The sequence below is a fragment of the Acomys minous genome (assembly GCF_964271855.1).
Source record: "Acomys minous genome assembly, chromosome: 3".
Lineage (NCBI taxonomy): Eukaryota > Metazoa > Chordata > Mammalia > Rodentia > Muridae > Acomys > Acomys minous.
Genome location: NC_140485.1, coordinates 83,114,527 through 83,129,232, shown reverse-complemented (window position 1 = coordinate 83,129,232; position 14,706 = coordinate 83,114,527). Strand labels below are relative to the sequence as shown.

The window sequence follows — 14,706 nt, the reverse complement described above, 5'->3', positions numbered from 1 at the left end:
AATCTTGGTCCAGCATCTTTCCAGTGGAGCTGTGTTAGGCCTAGACAGAGGATGCTCAGGGCTCAGGCACGGTGGACTTTTGCCCACTGCTTTGCCTCAGCTCATCAGTGCTCAACCCCTGATACAATACAGATTGGTTTGTTTGTTTTTATTTTTGTTTCTGTTATTTTTGTTTTTTGTTTCTTTGTTTTTTTGAGATAGGGTTTCTCTGTGTAGCCTTGGCTGTCCTGGACTTTGTAGACCAGGCCCACCTCAAACTCAAAGCAGTCCACCTGCCTTTGCCTCCTGAATGCTGGGATTAAAGACGTGTGCCCCCATGCCCAGCATACAATACAGATTGGATAAATGAAGGCCCAGGGATAAACAGGGCAGCTTGTCTGGACCTTCCTGCAACTAACTCCAGGCAGCCTGGCTTACAAAGAGGGCCTCTACAGATGGGTGGTGGGTAGAGCAGAACACAGTCAACATGTCCTTCCATTATGATCTCTTGAGATGCCCAGGGAACCAGAGAGCATATTGCATTTCTGTCTCAAAGTCACCTCCAACTTCCAAGCCTAAGAGCAATGAGTGTGGTAAAGGGCAGCAAAAGGAAGAACTCTCAGCCTGTAGTGGTACCTGCTTGTACTCTGAACACTTAAGGCCAAGGGAATAGGATCATTGGAGTTCAAGGTCAGCTTACAAAATGAATTCAACAACACCAGCAGGGATATATAGTAAGACTTTTCAGGGAGGGATACTAGCTGTTATAAATAAAGCTAAAACTAACAGACTCTGTGAAAAGTGCCCCTCATCTTTAGCTGGAGTCAAAGCATGTACTGGGCACATACTAAGGCCTGTTTAATTCTGCTGTTGTGCCTGTGGAGTAGGTGCAGCTGTTCACTTGTACTAGAACACCAGGCTCAGCAGAGTGGAAAGTCTTTGCCCCAGAAGTCAGGCTTTGACTTACGTCTGGTGGTCTCTGGGGATATCCCTGGATTTCAGTGTCCATCTTTTGAGACAAATTGACCTACCCAGGGGCCATACATCATGACACTAAGATTTCTGAGGAATCCATATGCCTCAGCGGATAGTTAGCTACGCACTCCTATCAGTCCCTTGAACAGCACACCTCTGGGTGGCCCTTCCCTGAGTGTCTGCAGCCCCAGGTCTTTGGTAGGCGTCCTGTAGCTCTGCACAGTGGGGCCTGAAGAACCTGGCTGGCGGTGCATGGAGCCTGTGAGGACCTCTAAGGTTCCGGTTAATTGAGGAGTGGGGTACAGTCATATGTAGCAGAGAGCGGTTTAGAGATTTGTACCCATTGCATAATCCTCCAGAGTGGTTGCCTTCAGCCTGTGGAATTCCAGGCATTTCTGATCAGATAAAGGTAGCTGAAAATACCCCGGACTTGTCCGGACTAGCTGGAGGCAGTGCTGGGGTGAAGAGGTGAAGGCTGCAGTGCTTGAGCAATGTCTGACCACTTGGGAGCTTGCCCTGGCTCATAGATGTGCCACTGTCCTCTTCCCCTGCAGTCCTCAGCATGGGAGCAAAGCCACTGGGCTGTGAGGTAGGGGAGGGACAGACCCCTGTGCAGCAGCACATCCCCCAGAATGTTGGTTCTCATCTTCAAACACAGGACACTTGGCCTTTTGGATGCCCCTGAAAGGACCCAATTACTGCTTAGTTGCCCAAATGAGTTACTTTCTAACCCTTCCCAGTAGCCCATGCAGAGTCCCTGTGGTGTAATCGCTTTCACTTTATTTGTTTGTTTGAGGTTTATTTTTTTATGTTATGAGTGCTTCAACTGCATGTATGTCTGTGCACTACGCGTGTGTTTGGTGCCCTTGGGTGTCAGAGGAGGACACTAGAGTTGGATTCTCTGGAACTGGAGTTACGGATTGCTGTTAGCCACCATGTGGTTGCTGGGAACTGAGTCCGAATTTTCTGCAGGGACAAGTGCTTTTAACTGCTGAGCCACATCTTCAGCCCCTCCTTCACTTTATAGGTAGGGAAACACCAGCCCGGGGAGTGGATTTACCTCAAGCAAACTAGCAGTGGAGCTAGGAAGAAAAACTCACTCTGCCAGTGTTCTTCCACAGCAGCCAGGACTGAGCCCCAGGCCAGGGATGACCTGGGAAGGAGGCAGGAGAGGCTGCTGTGGACCCCACCCGGTTGTCCCAGCACAGTGCAGAGATGCCATTTTTTAAAATTCATATGTTTAGGTGGTGGGGCACAGGTACTATAGCACATGCATGGGAGTTGGTTCTTTCCTTCCACCATGTAGGTTCTGGGGATTGAACTCAGGTTGTTAGACATGGACAGCAGGCACCTTTACCTGCCGAGCATTCTCACTGCCCCACAGAAGATGGCTGTTGGTGTGTTTGCCTGTGTGCTTGCTTGTTTGTTTTGAGACAGGGTTGAAACTCACGCTGTAGACCTGGCTGGTCTCCAGCTCAAGGATCTGCCTCTGCCTCCCAAGTGCTGGGACTAGAGGCGTGTGCTCACGGAAGATGTCTTTTCTACCACTTTCCCACAACTTTCCCATCCTTCTGCATGAACCTCTGAGGACTTGGTGTCTGGAGAGTGCCAGCTTCCTGCCTAGTTGCTTGATATTGCGAGGCCTTCTTTGTACTGTTGCCAAGAAAGATGGGAGTGAAGAGGGAGACAACTGGCCTTTATTCTCGTCAGCGCCTTCTCTGGACCTAGCACCAGCCTAGGCCCAGAAACCAGAACTTAATGGACAAATGGAAAAGTAAGCAGATGGCTTCCTTGAAGATGTGCTCCATGAGCCTAAGAGTAGGAGAAGGCTGGGCCAGGAGACTAGTATGCCAGAGAACCTAAGGGAGAACAGTATGGCGTGTAAGCAGCCCGGCCCTACACACACAAACACACGCACACCCTCACACGCTCGCTCGCTCTCCCTCCCTCCCTCCCTCCCAGCCCATGGGAAGACCCAGACTCAAATTGTGCCTTGGCTCATAGTGAGCACAGTAGTTGTACCTAACAGTTCCTCAGAGCTACTATGTATCAATTCACGTGTGTTATGCTGAATCCTCATAGTAATCTGAATTGAGGTAAATTTTTATCCCTTTTCATAGATGAGATGTTCAAAACTAAACATCTTACTCTACATGCCAGACTTGCTGGCCACCTGCGTGCTCTTTGCTCTGACAGCCCAGCTTGTTCTTATCCGGGAAGCACCTCCAGTTCACAGGGGACGAAACAAGCAGCTGGGAAAGTGGCCCCGGCCAGGAGAGGCTGCAAAGCTGCTTCTGCCCACAGGTGCCTTCCTTGGCAGCTGGAACAGCAAAGATGAGAGCAGATCCAAGGCCAGCCTTAGGTAGTAGGAGTGCATGCTCCCCCAAAGAGTGGCTGTTCAGTGCAGCTGCTCAATGTAAAGTGTTCTACACAGAGAGGAGAAACTGCTATGGGATGACTGTAACTTCCTACTGTGTAGACCATGTACATGGGACAAACTGTGACCATGACAGTCCATCCTTGACCCCATCAGAGAGTTGGTGGTGTTGGGATCGCATGCAAAGGATACAAATGTTAGGATGTCGTTCTTAGGCTGGAGTGATGACTCAGCAGCTCACTGCTCCTGCAGAGGCCAGCCGTCCGTTCTTGGCAGTTCATGGCCACCTGTAACTCCAGATCCAGGGGATTCAACGCCTTTTTCTTTCCTTAGCAGGCATGTGCATGTGCACATGCGTATATAAGGGCACACACCCACACTGGGAGCTCAGAGGACTGTTAGCATCTACTTGAGAGCGGGTGGGAAGTCACTGTGCTGAGATGGCTGAGATGAGAAAAAAGGCCTCACAGAGCAGTGACTTGCTGGGCTCTGAAACTAGGCTGCTAGGATCCAGCTTCACCTCAGATGTGTGATATGACCCTGGGGACACCGTGCTTCTTTACTCCTCTGTCATTGTCTGTAACATACATCCTTGTCCGTGACAGAAAGAGTAAGAACAGCGCTTGCTCTTGAGGATTTTGTTTGGTTTTGTTGTTGAGAGTGTCAGGCAGCCCTGACTGGCCCGAAGCTCACTGTGCAGACCATGCAGTCCTCAAACTCCTGGCAGAACTGACTCAGCCTCCACTGAGTTCTGGGATCGCAACGTGCCCTACACTCCTCGTGGCTGTTGTGAGGGCTGGGTGATTTCTTATACTCAAGGCACTGGCCTAATGAATACTGGTTGTCATGTCACCGCCCTCTGGGAGCAGGTGGTTGCAAACTCCAGTGCACAGAGAGTGCCTGTGATGCTCTCCTGGCGCCCAGCTGAGTGGCCTGTTTCAAAGCTGGGCAATTGGAAGGCCTCTCTTGCTCTGCCGGATACTTCTCGATTCCCCAGCGAGGTGTTATCTCCTCCCTGCACAGCCGCTTCCTGTTCTGAGAAATGAGCACATCTGTCAGGCTCCTCTTCTTAGAACTAAATGGTGGGGGAAGGGGAAGGAAAGAAGAGGCTGACAGATGACCAACAGAGTTAGAGGAAGATGTGAAAATGTCCCCAAAGATTTCCTGAAGCTCACGTGGCCTAGACCCTCAGCCAAGCAGCCCTCAGAAGATCGCCTTGCTTCACTGAGCAGTGGCCTCCCCTGATCTCCACACCGCCCAGCACAGCAGTGGCAGCTGCCTGTCGTGCCCAGAGCCAAGCCTGTTCCTCAGGGTAGCAGAGAACATGTTCCTCTCACGTCACGCAGGTCAAAAGCTCCCCAGGAATGCCAGGGGAAGTGGAGCCACAAGCCTCACTCCTTCCCAGTGCTGCCTACACTCCTGCCAAGAGAGAGATAAGGCCTCTGTGTGCCTCCTCCCCACCCCCACCCTCCTGACAAGGCCCTGCTTGTTTACTCAGCTGGCACTTATCAGCTTCTCCCTGGGAGAAACTGAGGCTAGGAGCAGAAGGTGATTCTGCAAGTGACTCAGCCTATCCATACAGGGCTGTGCCAAGGCCAGGGAAAGGCACACTGCCACCATTTCTGGCACAGTGTCACTTCTAGGAGCCCCTTCCTCTTCTCCACCCACATCTTTCCTGAAATAACCGAACAGGAAGGAAGCAGTGGGCACAGGCCTGGTGGCTTTCCAGAGTCCCCCAGGAGGAAGGAAGCACCGTCTGGCACCGGAGCTTGCTTGTTCCTCACTGAAGCCAAGATGGAAGGCTTTCACTTTCCCTGGTCTTCGGCACATCCTTTCCCTGGGGCACCTCTCAGCTGCCTGGGTGGGACTCAGTCATTTGCCTGATAGCTTTAGACCATCTTACTCTTGTTTGAAGGACCGTAGCCTGGCCCTAGCCTAGAATTGGGTTTAAACTGCCTTACCCTCTTTGGAAAGGTCTCTCTCCTTTTTTTTTTTTTTTTTAAGATAATTAATTTTATTTTATGTGCGTTGGTGTAAGGGTGTCATATCCCTTGGAACTGAAATTACAGACAGTTGTGAGCTGCTGTGGGTGCTGGAAATTGAACCCGGGTCCTTTGGCAGAGCAAATAGTGCTCTTAACCACTGCATCATCTCTCCAGCCCCTGGCAAGATCTCTTAATGGCTCTGAGCCATGGTTTACTTGAACTTAGAATGCAGATCTCTTTCCTTCACAGGGGTACATGAGCATGGCCTATTATCAGGGCAGAAGAAGGTCTGTTCTTTGGAAAGTGAGCAAGAAGAGCTCAGCCTAACTGTAGCTACAAATCTGTAGCCCCAGTAGGCAACAGTGGTACCCAGTGACAGTATGTGGGGACAGCTGATGAGCTGACCTATAGAAAGGGCAAGTCAGAGCACCTCGCAAGGTGGCTCTGAGGAAAAGTGCCGTGTGCTTCCACTACAGGGGCAGATGAGGTTAGGTTTCCTTGGGTTAGATAATAGCAGACGCTGGTGGCAAGATGGGAAATCAGAATAAATAAGAATGACAAGTCCATCACCCCTTACGGAAGAATCTTGAGTGACCTAGAGCCTCCACATTAACATTTGCCAAGGTTATTAAGAGCATTAAACACAAGTATTCATTCATTCATCTGCGGTAAAGTCCCCTGTAGCACCTACTACATTCCAAATGTTCTGCCAGGCCCTAGAGATAACAGGGGAGAAGCAGGCTGGGGAGATGGGACAAAGAATCATCTGTCACATGAATGGGAGTGTGGATGGACTGGGGACTACGGCCAGCAGAGGGAAAGTGCTTTAGCTCAGACTGGCACAAACCCAAAAAAGGGCCAGAACTCACCAGCACAGGTCTATAACCGCAGCTATTTGGAAGGCTGGGGCAGGAATATCTCTAGCTCCTGGCTAGCCCGTGCTGCCTGTAAAATCCAAGGCCAACCTGGGCAATATAGTGAGACCCCCATATCGTAAAGAGAAAGTAAAGAAGAGGCCATACAGGTCAGTGGGAAGGCACTGAGCATATGCAAGGCTCTGGGTTCAGTGCTCAGTGTGTGGTCTCTGTCAGTGGATGGTTTTATTCTCACTGTTTAACAGATGAGGCCACTAGAGACCAGAGAGACGGAATGCTTACTCATAGTCACACTTGGGAAGGAAGCATGGATAGAGGTGAGTGAGAAGAAAGGGAAGACAGCCCATTCAGCCTCTGGTGAGCCCCTTCCTCCAGACACCATGTCACCGTGACGTCTTCGGTGTTGACGTGAGTTGTAGTGAGAATTTGACTCATTCAGTTAGCTGCCTCTGGGCAGAGATCTGTCTAAAGTCCATCTACACCTGATTTAGGTGAGCTAGGTTTCAAGGTCTGGCTTAGGCTTGGTCCTGCTTGGACTGACCCCCAAGACTGTTAGGGGAGACCAGCATAGAGATAGGGACTTCCTTCTTCTCCATCCTGCCAGGGGTCTTTGTACCTTTAGAACCTATGGTGGTCCGTGATTTTCACCCCCTTGGTCCTAGGCATAGGATCCAAGACATCGGGGCTGGAGAGATGGCTCAGTGGTTAAAGGCACACTTAACCACTATCCCAGAGAACCCGGGTTCAAATCCTAGCACAACTGTCTGTAACTCCAAGATCTGACAATCTCATATAAACATACATGCAAGCAAAACATCAGTGCACATAAAAGAAAGGTAAATTTAAAAAAAATCCAAGACATCAAGTATGGCAGGCAAGAGTTCTGTCACCGAGCACCATCCACAGCCCTGGGAGCATACTCTTTTGTACCTAAGCCTTCTATGGCTGCCCTGGCTCATCATTGAGGCTTCCTCTACATAACCCTGAGGCTTTGCTCTACCCACACCATGTACTCTCAAGTCTTGTCTTCAAAGCCCTGACATTTACCAAGTTATCTTATTATTTTTGTAATACTTGCTCTTCTTCTTGCTTTTTTATATTATGTGTATAGGTTTTTGCTTGAATGTATGTTTGTGCACCACATGCACGTAGTACCAACAGAGGCCAGAAGAGAGCATCAGATCCCTGGAACTAGAGTTACCTTAGATACATGGTTGTGAGCTACCACGCAGCTAACTGCTAGCAGTCAAACCCGTGTCCCCTGGAAGAACAGCCAGTGCTTTTAACCACTGAGCCATCTCTCCAGCCCTACCCCATCCCACTCCCTTTTCTTTCAAACCTTCCCTCTAGGATCTCTTTAGACATTTTTGTGCTAAGTCCCTTCCCATGAAATTGGAATACCATAGTGAAAACACGTTTTATGCCCTATATACAGCCACAAACAATCGGAATATCTAAGAAGTGTTCACAGTGCCCTTTTGGAGGTAATGTCTTATATTTTTGGTTGTGAGCCTAGCCTGTAATGGCTGAGCCATCTCTCCAGCCCTTGGAGGTAATCTCAATGCTGCTAAGAAAGTATTTGAAGAGCTGGGTGTGGTGGTGCACGCCTGTGATCCCGGCACTTGGGAGGCAGAGGCAGGTGGATCCCTGTGAGTTCAAGGCCAGCCTGGTCTACAAACTGAGTCCAGGACAGTCAAGGCTACACAGAGAAACCTTGTCTCAAAAACAAACAAACAAAATGAATGTACTAGAACATAAAACATCTCCCGGAAACCCTGTTCACTGCCTAGCTTCAGGGCTGGACTTGAAACATGGTAGGGGATTTGTGAACATTAGTGATGTAACTGAATGTGCAGAGAACACAAGACATGATCATTTCAGAGTTATGGGGAGGTGAGCAGGGAGGAGGGGGCACCACAGTGGGGTCTCGTGGGCTGAGTTAGGAAGAAAGGTGTGAGAAGAAATGAAGGCTATGGAACTCGGGGCCCTTGGAGTGTGTGCAAGTGATGTTGGAGGGAAACACCTGTAAAGGGCCGCAGACCGGGCTTCTCCTGGAGTGAGTTAGGAAACTGGAGTCTTAGTCTAGGACCTGCTGCAGACCTGCTGTGGGCTGACCCTCTGCTTGTTCTGCTTGCATGGGAGTCCGTAACTGTTGTGTCCTCAGCTACCGTAAAACTCTCACGTGCTCCTCCAAGGCAGCCGTCCACTCCTAAGGGAGACTTGTCTCACTTAACTAGGACCCAGCCAGAGTCCTAGAGGCCTTCTCGCCGGGATTTTCTGGGAACACCCATGACTTCAGTCCCCTGCCTACTGTGTAGTAAAATCAGTGGGAGCCCTGAGGAGCAGTGGGGGCTTATCTCTGCTTTTCCAGACCTGGGAGCTCAGCAGTCCTGTTTATTTACCCAGAGCAGTCGCCCGCTGAGAAAATGGCTGTTTGTTTCCAAGTGTGTGTGTGTGAACCTGGGCTAAATATACCCACACCACAGCCTCTCCTGCCCCCGCCCCTGGAACAGCACGCCCTATTCTGCTCAACTCTCTGCAAAAGCCACTGCCAGGACCCACGCCCTTGAAAGCCCTGCTCCCCCAAGGAGAAGGAAGGAGCCCTGAGCAAGCTCACCCTGGCCAAGAATGCAGAGTAGGAACAGAGGCAGGAGTGGTCAGTGCCTTGTTCTCTGTGCCCCTCCACCCTGGAATGACTGTTCCTGGACAGTGAGCGCTTTGTGCCTTCATGGGGACAGGGCCTGTTTACTTCAGCCCAGCCCCAGAGCTGAACATTTCCTGTGGCTGTCAGCCCTCCTCTTCAGGAAAGTTCCGGTGCGGGAGCCAGGCTGTCTGTTTTGGCTGCCACTTGAGCATCCTTGATTCCTTGTGGCCCTGAGATAACCAGCACTTGTAGCTGTGGCCTCTTTTCTCCTGTCCCTCTCCCAGCCCAGGGTTCTAGTCCCACGTCTTCCCGTTGCTTTACCTGGGCCACCCATAGATCTGAGGACAACCTTGAACCTGTCATCTTGCCTCCATCTCTCTCATGCTGGGGTTAAAGGCGTGTACCACCATACCAGTTATGTGCAAGGGACCAGGGACTCAAGGCTTCATCCATGCTAGGCAGGCACCCTACCAACTGTGCTACATCCTCTGTCTTCATTAAGAGTTCTCTTCTCACACAGAGGCTAGCCAAGATGGGTGAGACAGGGATGGCGCTCAGCTCTCCACCACCATTCCTTTGCCCCAAAACCCTATGGCATTGCAACAGGACGGTTCTACATGCCCAGCAGATGAAAACTGGAGCAGCAGTCACTCTGAGTTGCTAAAGATGAACCTCAGGGGCTCATCCATGCCACATGTTCTGTAAGACGCAGCAGCCCTGCCCCCCTCCCCGCAGTCGGCCCTGCTATCTGTTAGTTAATGTGTTCCACTCCTTGAGCTTCAGGCATCTTACCTCTGCTGGGAAATGAGACTCTGGCCTACCTCTGAGGGCCCAGAGGGAAGATGGAGCAATACCTGGGGCTTAGTAGATGTGCAATGTATTTGCTCTCCTTGTATGCAGTCGTGTTGCTTAACTTCCTAGGGATGAACTCAGAAATAAGTCCTCAGGCCACTTTGTTGTGAATATTGGAGTGTGTACTTAACACACCTAGAGGGTAGCACAAGAGATGATGGTGTAGCACAGAGAGGCAGCAAAACCAGGAAGGGTTGTAGATTACCAGCCTAACTCACCCATCTGTGTATAGTGAGGTTTTTTTTCCCTCCTGACACAGGGTTTCTCTGTGTAGCTTTGGTTGGTCTGGACTCTCTTTGTAGACCAGGCTGGCCTCAATCTCACAGAGATCTGCCTGCCTCTGCCTCCCGGGTGCTGGGATTAAAGACGTGCACCTCCACATCCAGTGTGTGGTGAGGGGTTTGGTTTGGTTTTTCAAAACAGGGTTTCTCTGTGTCTCCCTGGCTGTCATAGACTCACTTTGTAGAGCAGGTTGGCCTCAAACTCAAGAGATCCAGCTGCTTCTGCCTCCCGAGTGCTAGAATTAAAAGCATGTGCCACCACACCCGGCTGAGCTTTTTCTTGTAAGTGTCAGAACACTCAAAAATAACAAAGTTATTACCACTAACAAGTACTACTAAATATGACACAGAACTGTGTGTTCAATGGTCAGTTCTTTTTGAGACAGGGTCTCACCAAGTGAATCAGGCTGGCCTCAAACTCATAGAGATCCACCTGCCTCTGCTTCCTGAGTACTGGAATTAAAGCCGTGCCTCATAGCTATGCATCACTGTTATCTGACTGGTAGCCCTGTAGGCTTGTTTTCACCAACATCACACACACATAAGGAACACATCTCATTGGAAGAGCTAAAACTAGCCAGGCGTGGTGGCACATGCCTTTAATCCTAGCACTCGGGAGGCAGATCACCATGAGTTCGAGGCCAGCCTCATCTACAAAGCGAGTCCAGGATAGCCAAGATAACATAGAGAAGCCTTGTCTTGAAAAACCAAAAGAAAGAGTTATGGCCAGGTGTGGCGGCGCACGCCTTTAATTCCAGCACTTGGGAGGCAGAGGCAGGCGGATCTCTGTGAGTTCTAGGCCAGCCTGGTCTACAAAGTGAGTCTAGGATAGCCAAGGCTACACAGAGAAACCCTGTCTTGAAAAGAAAAAAAGGAAGGAAGAAAGAAAAAAAGAAAGAGCTAAAACTGCTGGGTGTGATGCTGCAGGCCTTTAATCCCAGCACTTGAAAGGCAGAAGCAGGCAGATCTCTGTGAGTTCAAGGCCAGCCTGGTCTACAGAGTAACTTCCAGGACAGCCTTCTACACAGAGAAACACTGTCTCAAAATACAAAAAAAGAAAGAAAGAAAGAAGAACTAAAACCTAACAGGCTCCGTTTTAATGTTGCAGGACTGTGTGCACAGTTGTTTGTTAGCCAATGCATGACAGTTCATGGCACACCAGCTCTGTGCTGGACCCTATTGTAATCACCAAACAGGATCTGAGCTCTTCACTAGACATATCTAGTACAGAAGGCAAATTACAGCAAAGCATAGCCACCTATAACCACAGTGCTCCCAATACTCAGGAGGCTGAGGCAGGAGGAGTGAGAATTCAGGGCCAGTCCCTGTCTCCTGAAAAGGGGTGGATGAAGAGAAGAGTATGCTGAGAAAAAAACTACAACAAGGTGGGGGTGGACAGAAGTGTGGGTGCTCTAGGCAGTGTGGCCAGGAGCACCCACAAAAAGACCATGTAGCCAGTGAGGGAGGCAGAGAGACTCACAGGACTACAGCTGTGGGGAGGGAGGTGAGGACACCTTGGGAATACATAGAGTGTGGAGAGCTGGGGGCGTTGTTGTCAGAAAGGACTTTGCATCTGCCTGCTGCCTCTGGTTCTTTTCTCTATGTGGATGGGGAGCTTTGCCATAAGGGCTCACGGCTCACGGCTGCCTCTCCTACAGCATCGTAAACATTGATCTTTCCCCGTCAATCTGCTCAGAGCTTGTGCCCTGCTGCTGCTATGTACTGGGATGCAGAGACTCCCTGCTAAGTACAGGAAGCTGCTAGAGTGGAGGACAGCACGCAGTGTGCAGTGATATGGTCGGGGTTTCTGAACAGTCCTCTCTACAGAGCATGGCCTAGGGGTGCATGGTGGTGGATATCGTAGATAAGAAATGGACCAGAAGCCGGGCTCAGTGGAGCACACCTGTAATCCCAGCCAGGCAGAGGCAGGCACATCTCTGTGAGTTCGAGGCCAGCCTGGTCTACAAAGCAAGTCCAGGACAGCCAAGGCTACACAGAGAAACTTTTTCTCGAGGTGGGTGGGGGGAGATGGACCAGGCTGCATCCTGAGTGAACACACTGGGATGTAGGGCGCAGAGCCACCTGGAGATGAAAGTCCTATCAAGGGAACCTCCACTTGGCCAATTGGGACCAGATGGAGTTTAACGTAGCCCCATAGAAGCAATAGTCCGGGCTCTAAAGTCAGCATTCAATTCTGTCATTCCATTGACACCAGTAAACACTTATTTCTAGGGGCCAAGCTCTGTTTGGATTCTTGTTCTATCCGTGACCAAGTAGAGTGACCTTAATTGGGTTCCTTGCTTCTCAGCCCCAGCTGCATGAGGAAGAGACAGCCCAGTGCAGCCTGCTGGATGCAAGGCTATCACTTCCATGGGTTGGCTGTGCCATTGAGTCACGTGCCCCCCTGACCTCCTTCTGGGCCCCGACTGACAGCCGTAGGGTGGGGACAGGAATGGTCTTCCCAGTCTGAAAGCCCTAAGACCACTAGCTGAGTCCCAGTGGAATTCCTCACCTCCCTGTGGTCTAGCAATGGACACGTGAGAACCTGACATCCCTGCTGGCCTCCACTCAGCCTCGTGTGATACTGCCCCATCCCACCTCCTGTACTCTGGTTGTCTCCTAGTTCCTGATGGTCTTCTCTCCAAGCTGCTCTTGCTTCTGGAGGCAGAATGCACTGTCTCTGCCCCTGTGTTCTCAGCAGAGTGTTAGGTTAGTCTTCCCCGGCTGGGGTTCAGAGGGCAGCCTTTAACCGTTTCTTTGGCCGTGGTGGGCAATAGTGTTATGGATTTTCCACTAACCATGGCCATTGCAATGGAGGCGCGCTTTTCACTACCCATTCAGTGCAAGAATTCATCGTCTCTATCTTTTCTTCTCCATCCCTACAGGACACTTTTGTGGATCTCTACGGGAACAATGCAGCAGCCGAGAGCCGGAAAGGCCAGGAGCGTTTCAACCGCTGGTTCCTGACGGGCATGACTGTGGCTGGTGTGGTTCTGCTGGGCTCACTCTTCAGTCGGAAGTGACCAGACACTGACCACCCACTCACCTCTCGCCTCTCACCCTCCCCCACCACAACTCTCTTCAGCCACCATTGCTACCAGGAGAACCACTACATGCAACTCACACCCCTCCCCCATCATAGGGTTGGGCCTAGACCGAGTCCCCTGCTGTTAGCTTTCTAGAACCTACCATGCTTCTGTGAGAGCCACCTTCCCCCACATCTCAATTCCCTTGGCCTCAAAATTCACAAGGTTTTCCCTCAAGTCGGCCCCTTGGAGGCTCGCAGGAGTAGGAAGGGGTGTGCTAGAGGAAGGGGGGCCTGCCTCGTTGGTGGGGCCCTTGTAACTCCTGAGCGGCCTAAGAGTGCTTTTCTGACAGGGAGCTGGAGAGCTTTCTAAACCTCTTCCCCAGAAAGAGACTAGATTGCCTTGGTTTTGATGTGTGTGGCCTCAGAATTGATCATTTCCCATCCTGCCGTGTCCCTGGGCCTTCCTCCCACCCCCAGCCCCCCTTTTCCCATTTCCACCCCAAGAGCCATTAAGAGGCCCCTTTTGACTAATTAGAAATTCAGGCTGATGGGATAAAGAGGCAAGGACCAGAACCTCCTCCCAGGCTGTGGCCTGGCCAAAGCCCCTACCCCAGGTCTGAATGTTCTCCTGAGGCCTCTGGCTGAAGGCTAGCCCCACCCAGAAGGAGGGGCTTAGCTGCAGAAAGTCCTTCGTGCTAGAGCTAAAGTGGCTCTTGCAGCTTAGCACCACCCTTCTTTACCCCTCCCCTGGCTCCCATGACCATGACTGAGGGACCAACTGGGCCCAAGATAGGTGCCCCAGAGCTGTTAATGACTTCAGCTGCCTCACTTCCTGCAAGATCAGCCTGTGGCATCTTTGCCTTGGGCCCCAGGGGCCGGGGACTCTGGCTCAGCCCAGAACTGAAGGGGAGCTATACAGAGCAGCTGTGAGAGCCCCAGGGCCTTCCCTACCTCAGGCAGGAAGGGCAGGAAGGAGAGGCTGGTGCACAGGTGAGGAGGACTGCACGGGCTTGTCCTACTCAGTCTTTGTGTCCTGCACCCATCCAGCCTGGGCTGCAGGGCTGCCACGGTCACTGCGGCCTGACCAGGAGCCCTTCAGGCCTCTCTCTCCTCTGCTCCACCCTTGGCCTGTCTCATCCCTGGAGGTCCCAGCTCAGCTCTGGCTGCCCCGGGCTCTCTGCTGTACATATTCGAGACTAGTTTTTATTCCTTGTGAAGATGATATACTATTTTTGTTAAGCGTGTCTGTATTTATGTGTGAGGAGCTGCTGGCTTGCTGTGCGCGTGCACGTGGAGAGCTGGTGCCCAGAGACTGACAGCCTGATGCTCCCTCCCTGCCCTTGCCTGGGGAAGCCCACTGGGGGTCCTGGCTTCTGAGGGGCACCTGGCCCTCCTTTCCCTCACCCTACACTTGTTCCAGCTCTTTGAAATAGTTTGTGTGAAGGTGAAAGTGCAGTTCAGTAATAAACGGTGTCGACTCTGTGAACCACAACCTTGGCTCTGCACTGCGCCGCATGGGTAAGGGAGAGTTGGTGGGCGCCGGCTCTGCTGCCCTGGGCACGGGGTGGTGCCTTACAGTTCCTGCAGCCCCACACTTCTTTCTGCTCTTCACATTTCTTACATTGACGGGAGTAGGCGTAGTACTTGGGCACCGTCAGGAGCTGGCGTCCTAGTGAGCCTGACCGGCACGTGTATGGTCAGTGGACAAGA

General features: G+C 51.4%; 1 protein-coding gene across 5 annotated transcripts in view; it reads left to right on the top strand.

Moving 5' to 3' along the window:
• LOC311594401 (bcl-2-like protein 1) overlaps positions 1 to 14,488 on the top strand; it is a 52,371-nt gene extending 37,883 nt beyond the window's left edge. For all 5 annotated transcript variants that reach the window (XM_084776050.1, XM_084776049.1, XM_084776051.1 and 2 more), the window contains one exon: positions 12,854 to 14,488. In XM_084776050.1, the coding sequence (XP_084632176.1) occupies positions 12,854 to 12,991 (138 nt within the window). In that variant the 3' untranslated portion in view covers positions 12,992 to 14,488. The remainder of the gene's footprint in view (positions 1 to 12,853) is intronic.
• The last annotated feature ends 218 nt before the right edge of the window (positions 14,489 to 14,706 follow it).